Raw genomic sequence first — 15249 nt, 5'->3', positions numbered from 1 at the left:
TTTAGTAGTATTTCGAGTGATCGAGTGATAAGTGAGAGGTGAACTGTGTGAGACCGGTTGTGCAATAAGAGACCCTTCGCTGTTGTGTCTTCTCATTTCAAACTAAAAAAGAGGCAACCCAAACCAAAAAAAAAATGCCGAAGAAGTCAAACAACAAGTCGTGGGGCGGTCGCAACAACAACCGAGGAAATGAGGACAAGGCTTATTTTGGTAAGTACCTTCTCCAGCTTTTTAACCCATTACGTATGATTTTGGCATTCCATTTTACGCAAGATGCGCATGATTTATCATCCTATCCTTGTTCACTGAATATTGAAGAAGGATGAAATGATACATCCTGCGTAAAACGTAACGCATTCTTGAACGTGCACCTAACTCTCGCGTGCTTATAACAATGTCTCCGTGTTTCGTTATTTATACCATGCGATAATTTCTCCCGCATTTAATCGCCCCATTTAAGAACATTCGTTTGCTCGCATCTTTTTTCATTTAAGACCATTTTGAGACCATTGACGTTGAACGCGACGAAAACAAGATGGACACCATACAAAGGCTATCGCTGCGTAGTTTTTTTGGGCATTCACGTGATTTATACGCTTGCACGCTTTTTTACGATACGCATTGATAAACTCGAGCAATATATAGAAAATAATCTACTCGAGAAAAAAACACGCTGAACTCGTTTTTATATTATAAAATATAAGATAGTATATCTCGCCGAGATAATGTGACCAAATACTTTAGTAGATGTTAGAATCATTCCTAGATCTCGGACGGAGAAAGAATTAATAAATCATATTTGAACAATTTAGATGTAATTTATTAATTGAAATCCACAAATGAATTAATGCGATGGATCAATTTTTTTCGGGGGCGACGCGTGGCTTTATATATTACGATCAACGAGTTCCGAGATTTTTGAGATTGAATCTGTTTCTAACTTTACTAGCTCTAGTCTGGAGTGCCACGTATGCACGATTAAGAAATTGAAATATATTGTTGATGAGAAATGAGAGAATTTCAGATTAATGAATTAAAAACTGACAAAACTATTTCAGAGGAAATAATATGTTACGGTGATACTGGCATGACGAAAAATTGTCGATATTATAGGTTAGAAACTCTAGTGAAGATTTTTCTCAAAATTTTTCATGACCAGAATTTTAAAATATTTTTATATTTTTTTTTTAGAAAATTTCGCAAATTTTTTATACGAATTGTAACACTTTTTAGAAATGCCGAGAAAGTACATCTAAAGTATTTTTTCAGAAATTAAAAAAATCTTAGAATATTTCAGAATTTATATGAAAAATTTTATGTGAAGAGAGGTAGACTTTCTCAATATTTCTGAAGTGTTTCAATTCTTACAACAATTTTGAGAAAAATTTTTACTAGAGAAGTTCAAGATCAAAAAACAGAAGAAAATTTGAAAGTTATATATACAAATTATTTGTTTTTCTATTTTTAAGGTTGAGTTTTCTGGAATTTATTTGTGTGTGTACTTTAAACGGAAAATTACAATTTTCAATTCTGTAAAGGCAATTCAAAGCATTTTCTAACTTGTAATATCGACAATTTCATCACGCCAGCATTGTTAAGGAATTAGAAAATTTCAGATTGATGCTTTAAATTATTTAGAAGACAGGTAAAATTATTTTAGAAGAAATATTACATTAACATTTCTATTACCCAGATGTTGTATAACTTTTAAAGAGAGATTCAAGATACTAAATTCTTACCAACGAGTAGGATTTTAAAAAAATTAATTGTTTCTCGGTTAAAGATTTTGGAGAGATTTCTAGCATCGTTAATGGCTACAATCAATAAAAAAAGTAGCTTTGCAATTGTTAAGATTCCTTATAATTGATTTAGAGTTTCAGTGAAGAGCTAAGAACAAGATTGATTATATTAAAGAGTTTTAGCAGCGAGATAGTCCTGCTTTCGAGATAATTATTTTATTATTCTACCACACAAACATGTTAAAACATAAGTAATCATATTAGTTTTTAAAAATAAATTATATTTAGCTTTACATTTATCCATACATACATTTTCCTCCATCTCTTCCTCCCTCCCCTTCAATATAAAAGTTGTCTTACTTTAGATTTAAAAATATCTAATTACATTAAGGCCTGATTTGACAATATATTGTTACCTAAAGATTAAAGGTAACCAAGAAATTCATGAATGAATTTCATTGATGAATTTGTTGGTAATTTTTAATCTTTAGGTAACCATATATTGTGAAAACGGGCCTAAGTATTGTGGATATAAGGTTTTAGTCAGATAACCTCTTGTATAGCACGGCATTTATGCAACACGAATTTTTTAATACATTTACACAAAAAATTTGTTAATATATTTATATATTTGATGTTTTTTGTACTGCTATTTTATATTGTATTCAATTTTTCTAATGCTTCTTGCTGCAATATAATAATGTTATAATAGATTATTCATTATAAGATATTTTACAGGAACCTTTATATATTTATACACACATACACACGCACGCACGCACACACACGCACACACGCGCGCGCGCATAACCCCGGATCTACAATGGGTGTTTTAAGTCTTAAGTCGTAAGAAACTGATCAATTACAGTTGAATTCGAGAAGAATAATTGACTATGATTTGTCCATTTCTTATGGCTTAAGGCTTAAAACTCTATTGTAGATCCGGGATAACGGCTGTGTTATTCCAGGATAATCTACACGATTATTATGAATTGTCCAGATTGTGAGAATTTAAATATAAATAAAGAGTAATAATAAAAAATCGTTGAATATTAAAGATTATCAACATTAAAATTAATCATGTTCGAAATAATGTTCGAAATAACTGTTTCACATGAAAATAATGATCATTTGTTATAATTTTATTAATTTATTATTATCTATTAGGTCATGATGACCGAGTAGTAAGGCAAGGAAGAGATAGAAGACCTCATGGGCCAATCAAGCACCGTGTATCATTCAAGACTCATACATCTAACAATATGTCTCGTAATTTGGCATTTGCTAATTTGGATGACGACATTCCGATGATTTCTAATAACAATACGAGACAAGTAATACTCAATCCGAGTAATAGAGAACGAGGTGATAGGACTTGGCGAAATGTTTCTCGTGGAAGAAACAGTCCTATGCCAAATAGAAATTTCAAAGGAGGTCAGGCAGGTTCTAGGCGACCTCCTCCTTTGAGAGAGTCCAATTGGTATAGAGTTACAGTAAGTATATTTCTAGTAAGTAATTATATATTATACTCAAGTATTTTATACAATGATGTAAAATGAATTTCTATTTGTATTTTACAGATACCATATGGCCAGAAATATGAAAGGGAATTCATTATAAATACCCTTTTGAATTATATAACGCCCGATGTATTTGTTCCTATACTGGCAAGTGATTTTCTTAGGAAATATTTCTTAGAAGATATTTCTTAGAAAATTCATATTTTGTATTTAATATTTTTATGTCTTAATGTCTCTAAGTTATACTTTAATATAATATTAATAAATATAAATAAAATCATATACATAAGACCTACATATATAAACAATGTAACAAATAAAAAATCAAGTTTGAAACCGTCTTATGGCTAAAGTAAAAAATTTATTTACAGTACAAAACATCGGCAACTGATGCAAGTTTTTACATCGATGATTACAAGACGGCAATTGCATTACAAAGCTGTGATTACAAGATTACAATGAGTGATGGGTTTAAACTGCAAGTGAAAGTTAAACCAGGATTTCCAGTCTATGATATTGATGATAAATTAAAGGAACGATTAAAACAAGCAATGGGGAAAAGATATGTACAAGACACCAATGCTTTGAATTTATCCAAGTTTCATCTTGATCCTGGTAAGAATAAAAAGTTATGAAACTATAAATATAATGAAGATGACAATATACTAATTAAAAATATTAATTAATGTAATTTGAAAATTTTAACATACATATATTTGTCTTACAGATCTTTGCTCTGACTACTTTTGTGCGCTGTTTCATCCTGTTATGATGATGACTGTGTTGGACATTGTAGCGGAATATATACCTAATTTAGAAGCTTTGAACTTGGAAGGAAATAAGTTGCAGAATATTGAGAGACTCAACTTATTAACCAAGAAGTTCTCAAAATTGAAAATTCTTTTTATTGGTGATAACAAGGTGAGTTTATTTAAACAAGAAAATATGTATAAAATTGTTATTAACACAATAATGTTCGGTTTTAATTTTGAGTTAATTGCATGTTCCAGATTAGAGACATTCATCAATTAGATGCTATTAAGAACCTAAAACTAGACGAATTGAAGTTGACTGGAAATCCCGTCTGTAACAAGTATAAATCTCGACAAAATGACTATGTTAGGTAATGTAATCTTTTCTTTTATTGAGAAACAGGAAGTACTAAAAATAATTTGCTAATTCTTTCTGTTCATAAGATGGTATTGCGGCAGAGATCGTGTTATATTTATTTTGAAAGTTTTCTGAATAAACATTTTTTAATTTAAACTTAATTCTCCATTAAATTAAGTAATTATATAATTATTGTTATATCTCATATAGCAGTAAATGTTCTATGTAATGATGTATTTTATATGTCTTTAAATTTTACGAATTTTTATTAAAAAGACGCGCATATATAATTTTTAAATTTTGATTGAACAATTCATATTCTTATATTAACAAAGCTTTTGGTTTTTGTTTTTATTGTTTGGACCAAGTGGACTTTTTCTTTTCAATTGTAGTGATGTTCGAAGAAAATTCCCAAAATTACTACGTCTGGTGAGTATATCATGCATACCCTGGTGAAAATTTTTCTCAGAATTTTTCATATAATTTTTCAGAATTTCTATATAATTTCATAACTTTCTCACATTTTTTATACGAATTGTAACACTTCTCAAAAAATCTACACCTTTTCTCAGAATTTTTCATATATGTTACTTATGAAATATCGTACGATTTCTAAGATTTTTTGTAAGTATAATTTCTGATGAAATGTTATAAAATCTAAAACATTAAAAAAATTTTGGTATGAGGAATTTCAAAATATTTCAGAATTCACTTGTATGAAAAATTCTGAGAGAACATGTAAATTTTCCGAATATTTCTGAGTATTTCTGAAAAATGTTCTAATTCCTATAAAATTATGAGAAAAATGTTCACCAGGGTTACATTTTCCAAATTGTACATCTTTTATCTAACATAAATTTTTATTATGCTGTTCGACAGGATGGCGTAGAATTACCACGACCAATTGTCTTTGATGTGGTCGATGAAGCTGCCAAAATTCCTCTCTCGCAAAGAATGTTCGTTGCTGATGTAAAAGCTCAAGAAATTGCTAGTCAATTTTTACAACAATATTTCACGATTTTCGACAGTGAGAATCGTCAACCTCTATTGGATGCATATAATGAACATGCATACTTTAGTGTGACAATCAATGCTTCTAATAATAACAAGTAAGTATCTGTGCAACGTTGCGAAGTTTTATTTTCTCTTTAATAAAAAAATTCTCTACTCTTAAAAAAGTAGAAGGAAGTTTTGTAACTTTTTATCTTTTAATACAGAAGTTTTTGTGTGGCCATTAATATCTTTTAAATAACAAATAATGAACAAAATGTAAAGCGATATGAAAAAGAAAGTAACTGTAAATAATTGTTAAAGGAAATATTTGCAAAAGTCGTCGATTAATCGAAATTTTGGTTATGTGTAAAATACATAACCTATATAATAATTTATGAACATTTTATTTTCTTATATGAAAATGATATAACGAAATTTCATATTTCTAATTTCAAATTTTTTTTTCAACTCGCTTCATATGAACATAGTTTAATTTCTCGTATTTTGTTCGCGATTAAATTATCTAAAACCTTTCTTTTTAAGATTTAAGCTATTTTAGAAAATTAAGGAAATCTATACGGTGAAAAAATTCGAAAAAACGTTGGAATGTCTATATATTAATATAAACTTATTCTTAAAATTTCATGAAATTCTTGTATTACATGAAAAGACTATGTTCTTGTATTACATGAAGAAAATGATTTTAAGTGTTCTTGTGCTATGGATATACTCTTAATATTATTAGTATTAAATGATGATACATTTGGAAATTGTTCAACCAAAATTATTTTTGTTACAGGTTAAATGGATATTACTTGGAAAATCGAAATCTATTGAAAATCAATGATACGATTAGAAGACAGAAATTTTTGAAACAGGGTAGATTACCTGTAGTTTCTTTCATATCAGAAATGCCGCGAACAAGGCATTTGCTGAATACTTTTACCATGGACCTTTCCCTTGTTACAGTAAGTAGTTATTTGTTACTACATGGTCATATATTGTACACTGTAATATGTCATATATCATATGATAAATCATTTATCATATATTATATAAGAGATAAAGAAACATATAAGACAAAGATAAACTCATAATTTATTTTTTATTTATCTACAGCAAACAATTATGTTCATTACGATAACGGGCTACTTCCAACAGCTCGATAACAAGGAAGAGCTCATTCGCTACTTTAATCGCACCTTCATAATTGTTCCGGAAGGTGAAGGATATTGTATTCGAAATGAGCAGTTACATATTAGTCAACCATCTGAGGTGCAATTGAAGGAATTGCACCAGCAACTGAATCAGTTAAACGCTCAGCAAACTCAGTCAGAAACGGAGACGCTGAGTTCTACAGAAGTAGCAAAACCTGTCCAATCAACAGAACTCAACGACGAAGTAAAAAAGCAGATGACGTTAACGTTGAGTCAGCAAACAAATATGAATTTGGAATGGAGCTTAAAGTGCTTACAAGAAACGCAGTGGATCTACGACAATGCAATCGCTGCCTTCCAAGAATTTTTCAAACGTGGACAGATACCACCACAAGCGTTTGCTAAGTGAAGAAATGTGAGTAAGAAAATCTTACTAACACTGTGATAACTTATAAGAAAAGCCCGAGTTTCTTATAACACATCGACTTTCATTCCATTTCATTCCGTATATATTGTATTTGTTTCTCGGGTATACTTGTTTATATTTTGCATTAGAACATAAGTAGAAAGCGCTTGGAGCGCCTTTAACATAAATAATATAAGAAATTTAATATAAATCCTAGACAACATGCATGTGTAAAAGGCGTTATAGATATAAAGAACATACATATCTAAATGATACTTAAAAGACATCGTAAAGAGGTTTTGTAGACAATGTATGTTGTCTAGGATTTATTACTTGCCAATTTGACATCTTTGGCAACGAAAGACTATTAAGGTATTTACAAAAAAAGAAAAAAACTAAACAAAACATATTAAGATACCTTAATATAACTCTATTAGAAAAGTATTTTAGATATATATAAACAATCTGTCTTATTTACATTGAACTTACGAAATTGCGCATAATATCCTCGTGAAAGTTGCTAAAAATCATAATTTTAATTAAAATTACAATCTGAAATATTATTAGCAAGAAAAATATGATCAGAAAGAAAGATCATTGGTTGCATTCACCAAGCACAGCACTTGAGTAAATGCTCAGTAATTACCATGATTGGAGCAGACACTTTAATCATGTAATAAATCTAGTAGAACATACCAAAAATACTTAACTGTTGTGTCTGTTGAATGCGTCCATTTTTTTATTATGATTTTTGGCAATTTTCTCATATATTTGCTTTTCACGAATATATTTATTTGAATCTTACATCAGAACCCGAATAGAAAACATCAGGATATTTCCCAGACAACATGTATTTCTAAAAGACATTGTAAAAACGTCATAAAGACGTCTCTCTCAGAGATATATTTAAATGATGCCTAAAAGACACCATAAAGAGGTCTTCTAGATAATGCATATTGTCTGGGATTTATTACTCTTACCAATTTTATATCTTTGGCAACGAAAAACAATTCATTTTTGCAAAAACGTATTAAAAAAAGGAATATGTTACGACGCATTAATATAACTATTACAAAAGTACTTTAGATACATATACAAAATCGTCTTTTTCACATTGAACTTATAAAATTGTGCGTAATAGATCCACATAAAAATTGTTAAAAATCATAATTTTAATTAAAATTACAATCTCAATATCATACGATTAGTAAGAAATATTATCAGCAAGAAAGATATGATCAGAAAAAAAGATCATTGGCCGCATTCACCAGACATAGCATTGAGTGAGCGCTTAGTAATTACTGTAATTGGAGTACAACAACTTTAGTTATGTGATAAATCTAGAAAAATGTACCAAAAGCACTTGCTCAATTGTTATGTTTGTTGAACGCGTCCATTTTTCTATTATGATTTTTAGCAAATTTCTCATATTTGTTTTTCACGAAAATATTTATTTGGATCTTATATCAAAAATAGAAAACAACTCAAATAGAAAACATCAGGATATTTCCCAGACAACATGCATGTCTAAAAGACGGCGTAAAAACGTCATAAAGACGTCTCTCTTAGAACATACATCTTTATAAATAATACTTAAAAGATATAAAAACCGTCTTTTCTAGACAATGCATGTTGTTTGGGATTTATTACATATACAGAATCGTCTTCTTCACATCGATCTTATGAAATTGCGCATAAATATCCGCATGAAAGTTGTCAAAAATCATAATTTTAATTAAATTACAATTTCAATATCAAGTAAGATATGCCATCAGTAAAAATGATCAGAAAAAAAGATCATTGGCCGCATTCACCAGACATAGCACTTGAATGAGCGCTCAGTAATTATTGTAATTGGAATACGACAACTTTAGTTATGTGATAAATCTAGAAAAATGTACCAAAAGCACTTATTCAACTGTTGTGTTTGTTGAATGCGTCCATTTTTCTATTGTGATTTTTGGCAAATTTCTTATATATTTTTGACGAATACACATTTGGATCTTGTATCAGAACCCGAATAGAAAACATCTAGATATTTCCCAGACAACATGCATTTCTAAAAGACGTCGTAAAAACATCATAAAGATGTCTTTCTTAGAATATACATATTTAAATAATATCTAAACGACATCATGAAGACATTTTGTAGACAATGTGTGTTGTCTGGGGATTACTTGTTAACCTGTATCTTTGGCAACAAACACAATTTTCAATTTTTGCAAAGAAAGAAAAATACTAGAGAACGTATTAAAACGTAATATAACGGTATTAGAAAAGTACTTTAGATACACACACAGAATCGTCTTGTCTTGTTTACATTAAACTTACGAAATTTCACACAGTATATTTACATGAAAGTCAAAAATCATAGTTTTCAATTAAAATTGCAATCTCACTATCAAATAATTAATAAGAAATATCACTAATAAGAAAGATATGATCTGTAAAAGAGATCATTAGCCGTATTCAATAGACACAATATTTGAGTAAACGTAAAAATAATTGTTGCTTATAATTGGAGATTTATTTTCATTCATGATAAATTTGGAAGAATATCCAATAGGAACAAACCCTTGCTTAACTGTTGTGTTTACTGAATATGCCTATTTTTTCCTATATGATTTTTGACAAATTTCATATATATATAATATACATATATATATAATATATATATGTATATATAAATACATATGTATACGATATATGTACAGTATATTATTTGACAACACTAATGAAAATTATTGTAACACCGGTTTAAATTAATTACTTGTGTCCCATATTTTTTTCTGAAAATCTTATTTTGAAAAAGCTTATAATCTAATAGTAAATATTATTTGATTTAAAATATAAATATTGCATTAGTTGTAGTATAAAAAATATAAAAAAATTTTGCATTAGTTGTATAAAAAATATTTAAAAAAATTTTGCATTAGTTGATAGTATAAAAAAAAATATTTAAAAATTTTAGGGATATTATGATGTGTAAAATTACTGATCATTATATATAATATGATGAAATAGTGACTAGCTGAATATTCCTAAAAATTGAAAAAAATTTTTTTATTACTTTAAATAGACATTTGTATACTTTTCATTGGTGCTGTTAATTAATAAATGTATAATGTATAAATTAAAAAAATAGAGATTACAATGTATATCTAAAAGCAAGACAAATCGGATTTTTGATGTAATCAATATGGAAAAACAATATCGTAGTTATATGTTCTACATATAACAAGTAATATTTTGTTACCAATATCCGATTCGTAGGTTTTAATATTTTTTGATATGTAAAAAAAATTACTACATTCGGCATAAAAAATTTTATAATTATTTTTTACACACGCTTATAAGCGTTTGCAATGTAGGTTCAATTTTTAAAATACGAATTTTTTCAATTCATAAAAAGTATGAACGTAAAGAAAAATTTATATTTCATTAGCGTCTTTACATTGTCGATTTGTTAATATTTCATGGATATTCAATGTGATGTTAGATATCTATTTCTATATATATATATATATATATATATATATATATATATATATATATATATATATATATATATATATATATATATATATATATATATATATATATATATATATATATATATATATATATATATATATATATATATATATATATATATATATATATATATATATATATATATATATATATATATATATATATATATATATATATATATATATATATATATATATATATGTATATATAGTTTAAACTAAACTTACAGGTAAAATAAAAGAATATTAATACGTTTTATATTTTTAAAAAAGTAAAATATAGATTTTATAGAAAAGATTTTTTATATCATAAAGGAAAGTTGGATTCTGTACAGTATATGTAGTGTATACAGAATGACGCACGAAATCATACCATTTGATTTATATGTGATATATTTATTCTTAACAAAATTAGTACAGAAGTGATATAGAATTACCAAAGCTCGAAAATTGGATAAATAAATGGATATTTCGTGCGCTATATGTATATTTCACACACACATAAAAAATCAAAAAGTATCTTCCTCTTTAAAGAGAAAAAGATCTTAGTTTGTACCTGTAACAAAAGTATTCTCTGTAACTATTTATATCTAACATCACCGTACAATTAACTCAAGAAATTTTATATCTACAGATTACATCTAACAGATTAAGTAAAAGAAAGGTACTGTTCTATGTATCTAAAATTATTTAATTTCTCTGATATAGAATTATGTTTTTGTTCTGTTAATTGAATTTTATCATTACGCACAGATAAAAGTCAGATTTTTACATACACATTTAAATTTATAAAATTTTCAAGTATAATAATTCAATTAACAGAATATTTAAATATATTAAATACATAATGATCTTTAAGGAGACAGATGGTGCAATTTTGTAAAAAGTATAACTCTCAAAATTGTCACTTATACATATATAGCGATACATATATATTGCAATTAAATAGCTTTTTATAATTTGTAAATAGTACTGTAAGATATAAGTTTTATGCGTCTGTAAATAGGTATATATTAGGAACAACTCGTTTACATTATGTGAGTATGAATTATTTGACTAAGAAATATTCGTGATGAATTAATTTTTTTTATATTTCGCGATATACGTTAGTTTTGCGTATGTGCAAAACGTAACTTTTAATTTTTATCTTATTGAGAATGTTAGAATTCCACATCATGTATACACACATCACGAAAAGTTAGAAACATCATATACCAGGATGATGTTCTAAAAATTTCAGAACAATATCCTGATACTCCTAACTAGGATTTCACGAAGTCCAAGGGCACGTTATGTGTCAGAAAGTGTCAATTGCTGTCGAATCCCAGATATTATCTGGTACACTTGCAGGTGGAGAACTGAGTGTCACTAGAACATAGACTTCGTTACTAGGAACGAAGTGAATAAATCTGTGCGAGATACAGCAGTTGATTAAGCACATCAGCCTACAATTCACGATATATGTGCGCAGCTTATATCGTCACAGTGGGTGTTTCTGCATTGCTCTTGAACCAAGAGACATTCTGTGTGCTTAAGAGGGAAAACTCAACAATCTTTGGTGTGTGCGGATATATTGTTAAATATATACTTGAACCGTATCACACGTATTAATGACATGTAACTCGCGTAATAACATGAGAGATTATGATATCGTAAACGCCTAAATAATGAGAAAAAGCAAAGAGAAATAATTTATACTCACATACTGGTATACGACAATTTTAATAAAAAAAAAAAATATGTTGTATGCCTGTATTTTGACTGCTAATGACTGTGTGCGAAGTATCCAAAATTTACAAATATAGAATATAGAAATTATGTGATGTGAATCAGAAAACTAAATATTCTTTTTTACGTAAATGTGCGAAGAAAATGATTAATATATATAGATACACTACTGCTCAAAAGTATTTGTCCACTATCATAAAATTAGATTACTCAATTTTGATATAAAAAAGATATATACAAATATCAACACAAATACAATACTTTCGAGCGGTAATGTACCTTTAATTTGTAATATTTGTGCGAATGTACAAAATTGTGTAAATTATACAAGTAGAAAATATCTATTGATATGTATGTTATATAAATAATCATTATTATTTGTCCTTCGTAAGAGAAAATGAGTAAATTTTATTATCAATTAATGCTATTAATAAATGATATAACAATGTGAAACTTGCAATGATATACATAATGTAAATACCTCTATTAATAAGTGGCATCGATGTAGATAAGAATTGTTTATGGGTAATATATGATTATGATGTGAATTAAAAAAATGATATTTTATAAATCACGTATTTCTTATTTATAAACTTTGACCCCCGGAGAGCTGTTTCTAGTAAAATTCCTTAGACACGGAGGAAATAAAAAATATTACCTTTTAGACATCCTTCACGCCACTAATACTGGCCAACAAATAGTGACAATATTATTGATCATGTGCGGTTAGTATTAATGAATTGATATAGAGTATTAGCTGCGTTCGATATTGTAAATCTGAAATGCCAAGCTAACAGATAGTGAGACGAAAGATAACGTGCAGATAAGATGATATTATAGAAAAATGTTAATTACCGAACGATTTTCAAGATGGAAAAGCAAACGAATGTCTCAGATTTACAAAGCCGAACACAACTACAGATGGTGATCCAAATTTCTTCGTGTAGCATCAATATCTCCTACCAAGTGGTATCCCCTACTACCATAATGAGACTCCCTCCTCTTATCACAGTGCGATAATGCTCGAGAATTAAGAAATCCGAATCAATAATACGTCAATATTTATACTGGTATTGACCTTGTCAGGTCCATAATGTACATAAAACTGAGCTGAAATATTGTTAACATTGATCGTGCAAGGTTATAAAAACATCGATGTGTATTGACAATATTACTGATCAATATTATTTTGATCGTGTAAGATTCACATTAGAGTTGTAATAAAATATAAATTTTTGAATATATAAGATGATGTACGAAATCACTGATAATTATATATGATAAAATTAAAAATTGAATACTTAAAAATTATTTTATTCTTTTTTAGTAGTCATTTATATACTTTTTATTGCTATTAATTGATAAAGTATACATGTGATATATAAATTGAAATATATTGATTACAAATATATTTAATTTTTAGTTATGCAAAAATACGCCGTTAATCGTGTAGGATTTCTATTCCAAAATAAAATGAGAAAAATAAATAACAAATATATATAATAAAAAATAGATATTTTTTTATTTTAAGCAATAAAATTACAATCTAGGAACATAATTTTTAAAATATTATAAAAACAAAATGAGTGTCGCGACGACCTTGCACTACTAATTAAAAGTCAATAGTAAGAACAACTTAGATTCCTAATACAATATATTCAAAAGACCAGTATGATAAGTATGCGGAAGAGATGATCTTGAAGCTCTTCTGGTTTGGCAGAAAATATAGAATAACGCTGGTGCTTTTTATTTAGTGACAACATAAGTGTTTTTTTATCTTTGTTATTCATTGAATGTTAAGAAAGATAGAATTATAAAGAATTTATATAAACTCGTATATATATCCAAAAGAACATATCAATTTATATGAATTAAATTACGTATACGAAATATTTCCTTTACTCGGATGTATCTTTCTTTGCATCCTCCATTATCTATAAATGATTTCATGTTAATTCTCATCATGATTAATCTATCGATTTTATTGCATTTATTTTGTACCTCATCAGATTTTAAAGCGAACAGTTCTTCCTTCGTTGTCCTCTTGAAAAAATCTAGCTGTGATTAACAATAATAGACGAATAAAACATATATACTAGAATAATGATCTATATAATGACGGTATAAAAAACTTACTTTGTTTAATATAATAACAACGATACATAATAATATTAGACCTAATGAAACTGACACAAGCACAATCCAAAGTTGCAATTTCTGCGTCTTCGCCGTATTATGAAATTCTGTCGTGACATTCGTATTGTGTCTGTAACATAAATGTTCCTTAAACTGCAGTATCTTTCAGAATTTACGATAACTAACAATCTACATTTTGACAACTTTTGAAAATATTTACCTCATGTCCATCCCAAAAATCCTGTTTGCCGGTTTTATGATTTCGACGTAAGCATCCGTGTTAAATTTCACAATCTTCATTTCGTTGAATAATTTAAAATTATCTTAAAATAATTATGCGCATTAAAAAAAATGATAGAGAATGGCAATCGTAGCTTACGTACAAAGTATTTCTTTTTTTATTCAATCGTTACCTTTGAGTTTTGTAGTATTGAGAATTAATCTTATCACTAATTTTCCGATGTCCTGTTGTGTTTTTAACGCATTCAGATCACAGTACATCGTCGAACAATTCACACCATACGTTGAACAGTTCACGTATATGATATCGCGTTCTTGGATTGTTAAATTACCGTTCGAATCTTTAAACGTTGCCATTCTCAAATTGTACAATGTTCGTAAAATGCGAGCACCAAATGTTATGTAATTGTCCGCGTTTCTTTTGAATATATCATGCGTTACATTCTGTAGCGTTTCGTTATTATAGTCGAGATTATATAAATTAGATGCATCTGACGCTGTCTCTCCCAGAAGTCCTTGTTGTATATTCATTAGATCCACTTCATTTGATAAGCAGTCGTAATATCTTCCAGATATATAAATCTGGAAAAATTGTTAGACATCTCGCATGTAAGAAATTGTTAAGAATCGTTACACACACACACACACACACACACACACACACACACACACACACACACACACACA

General features: G+C 28.0%; 2 protein-coding genes across 2 annotated transcripts in view; one reads left to right on the top strand and one right to left on the bottom strand.

The window, feature by feature from the left end:
• Positions 1 to 7008, top strand: LOC108723239 (nuclear RNA export factor 1). Its single transcript, XM_018448806.1, has 10 exons — positions 1 to 210; positions 2907 to 3232; positions 3320 to 3406; positions 3631 to 3874; positions 3987 to 4180; positions 4270 to 4382; positions 4762 to 4798; positions 5249 to 5478; positions 6162 to 6330; positions 6482 to 7008. The coding sequence occupies exons 1-10, from the start codon at positions 135 to 137 to the stop codon at positions 6926 to 6928; spliced, it is 1923 nt and encodes a 640-aa protein (XP_018304308.1). The 5' UTR covers positions 1 to 134; the 3' UTR covers positions 6929 to 7008.
• A 7007-nt stretch (positions 7009 to 14015) lies between these two features.
• Positions 14016 to 15249, bottom strand: part of LOC108723217 (integrin alpha-8) — an 8384-nt gene continuing 7150 nt past the window's right edge. The window contains exons 16-20 of the mRNA XM_018448777.1: positions 14736 to 15144; positions 14543 to 14645; positions 14323 to 14452; positions 14188 to 14244; positions 14016 to 14120 (exon numbers count right to left, since the gene is read on the bottom strand). Coding sequence (XP_018304279.1) covers positions 14085 to 14120; positions 14188 to 14244; positions 14323 to 14452; positions 14543 to 14645; positions 14736 to 15144 — 735 coding nt within the window. The 3' untranslated portion in view covers positions 14016 to 14084. The remainder of the gene's footprint in view (positions 14121 to 14187; positions 14245 to 14322; positions 14453 to 14542; positions 14646 to 14735; positions 15145 to 15249) is intronic.

Source organism: Mycetomoellerius zeteki, unplaced genomic scaffold (assembly GCF_001594055.1).
Source record: "Mycetomoellerius zeteki isolate Tzet28-1 unplaced genomic scaffold, Tzet1.0 scaffold228, whole genome shotgun sequence".
Taxonomy (NCBI): domain Eukaryota; kingdom Metazoa; phylum Arthropoda; class Insecta; order Hymenoptera; family Formicidae; genus Mycetomoellerius; species Mycetomoellerius zeteki.
Note: the sequence above shows the minus strand (reverse complement) of the source record. Positions and strands in the feature narration are given on the sequence as shown.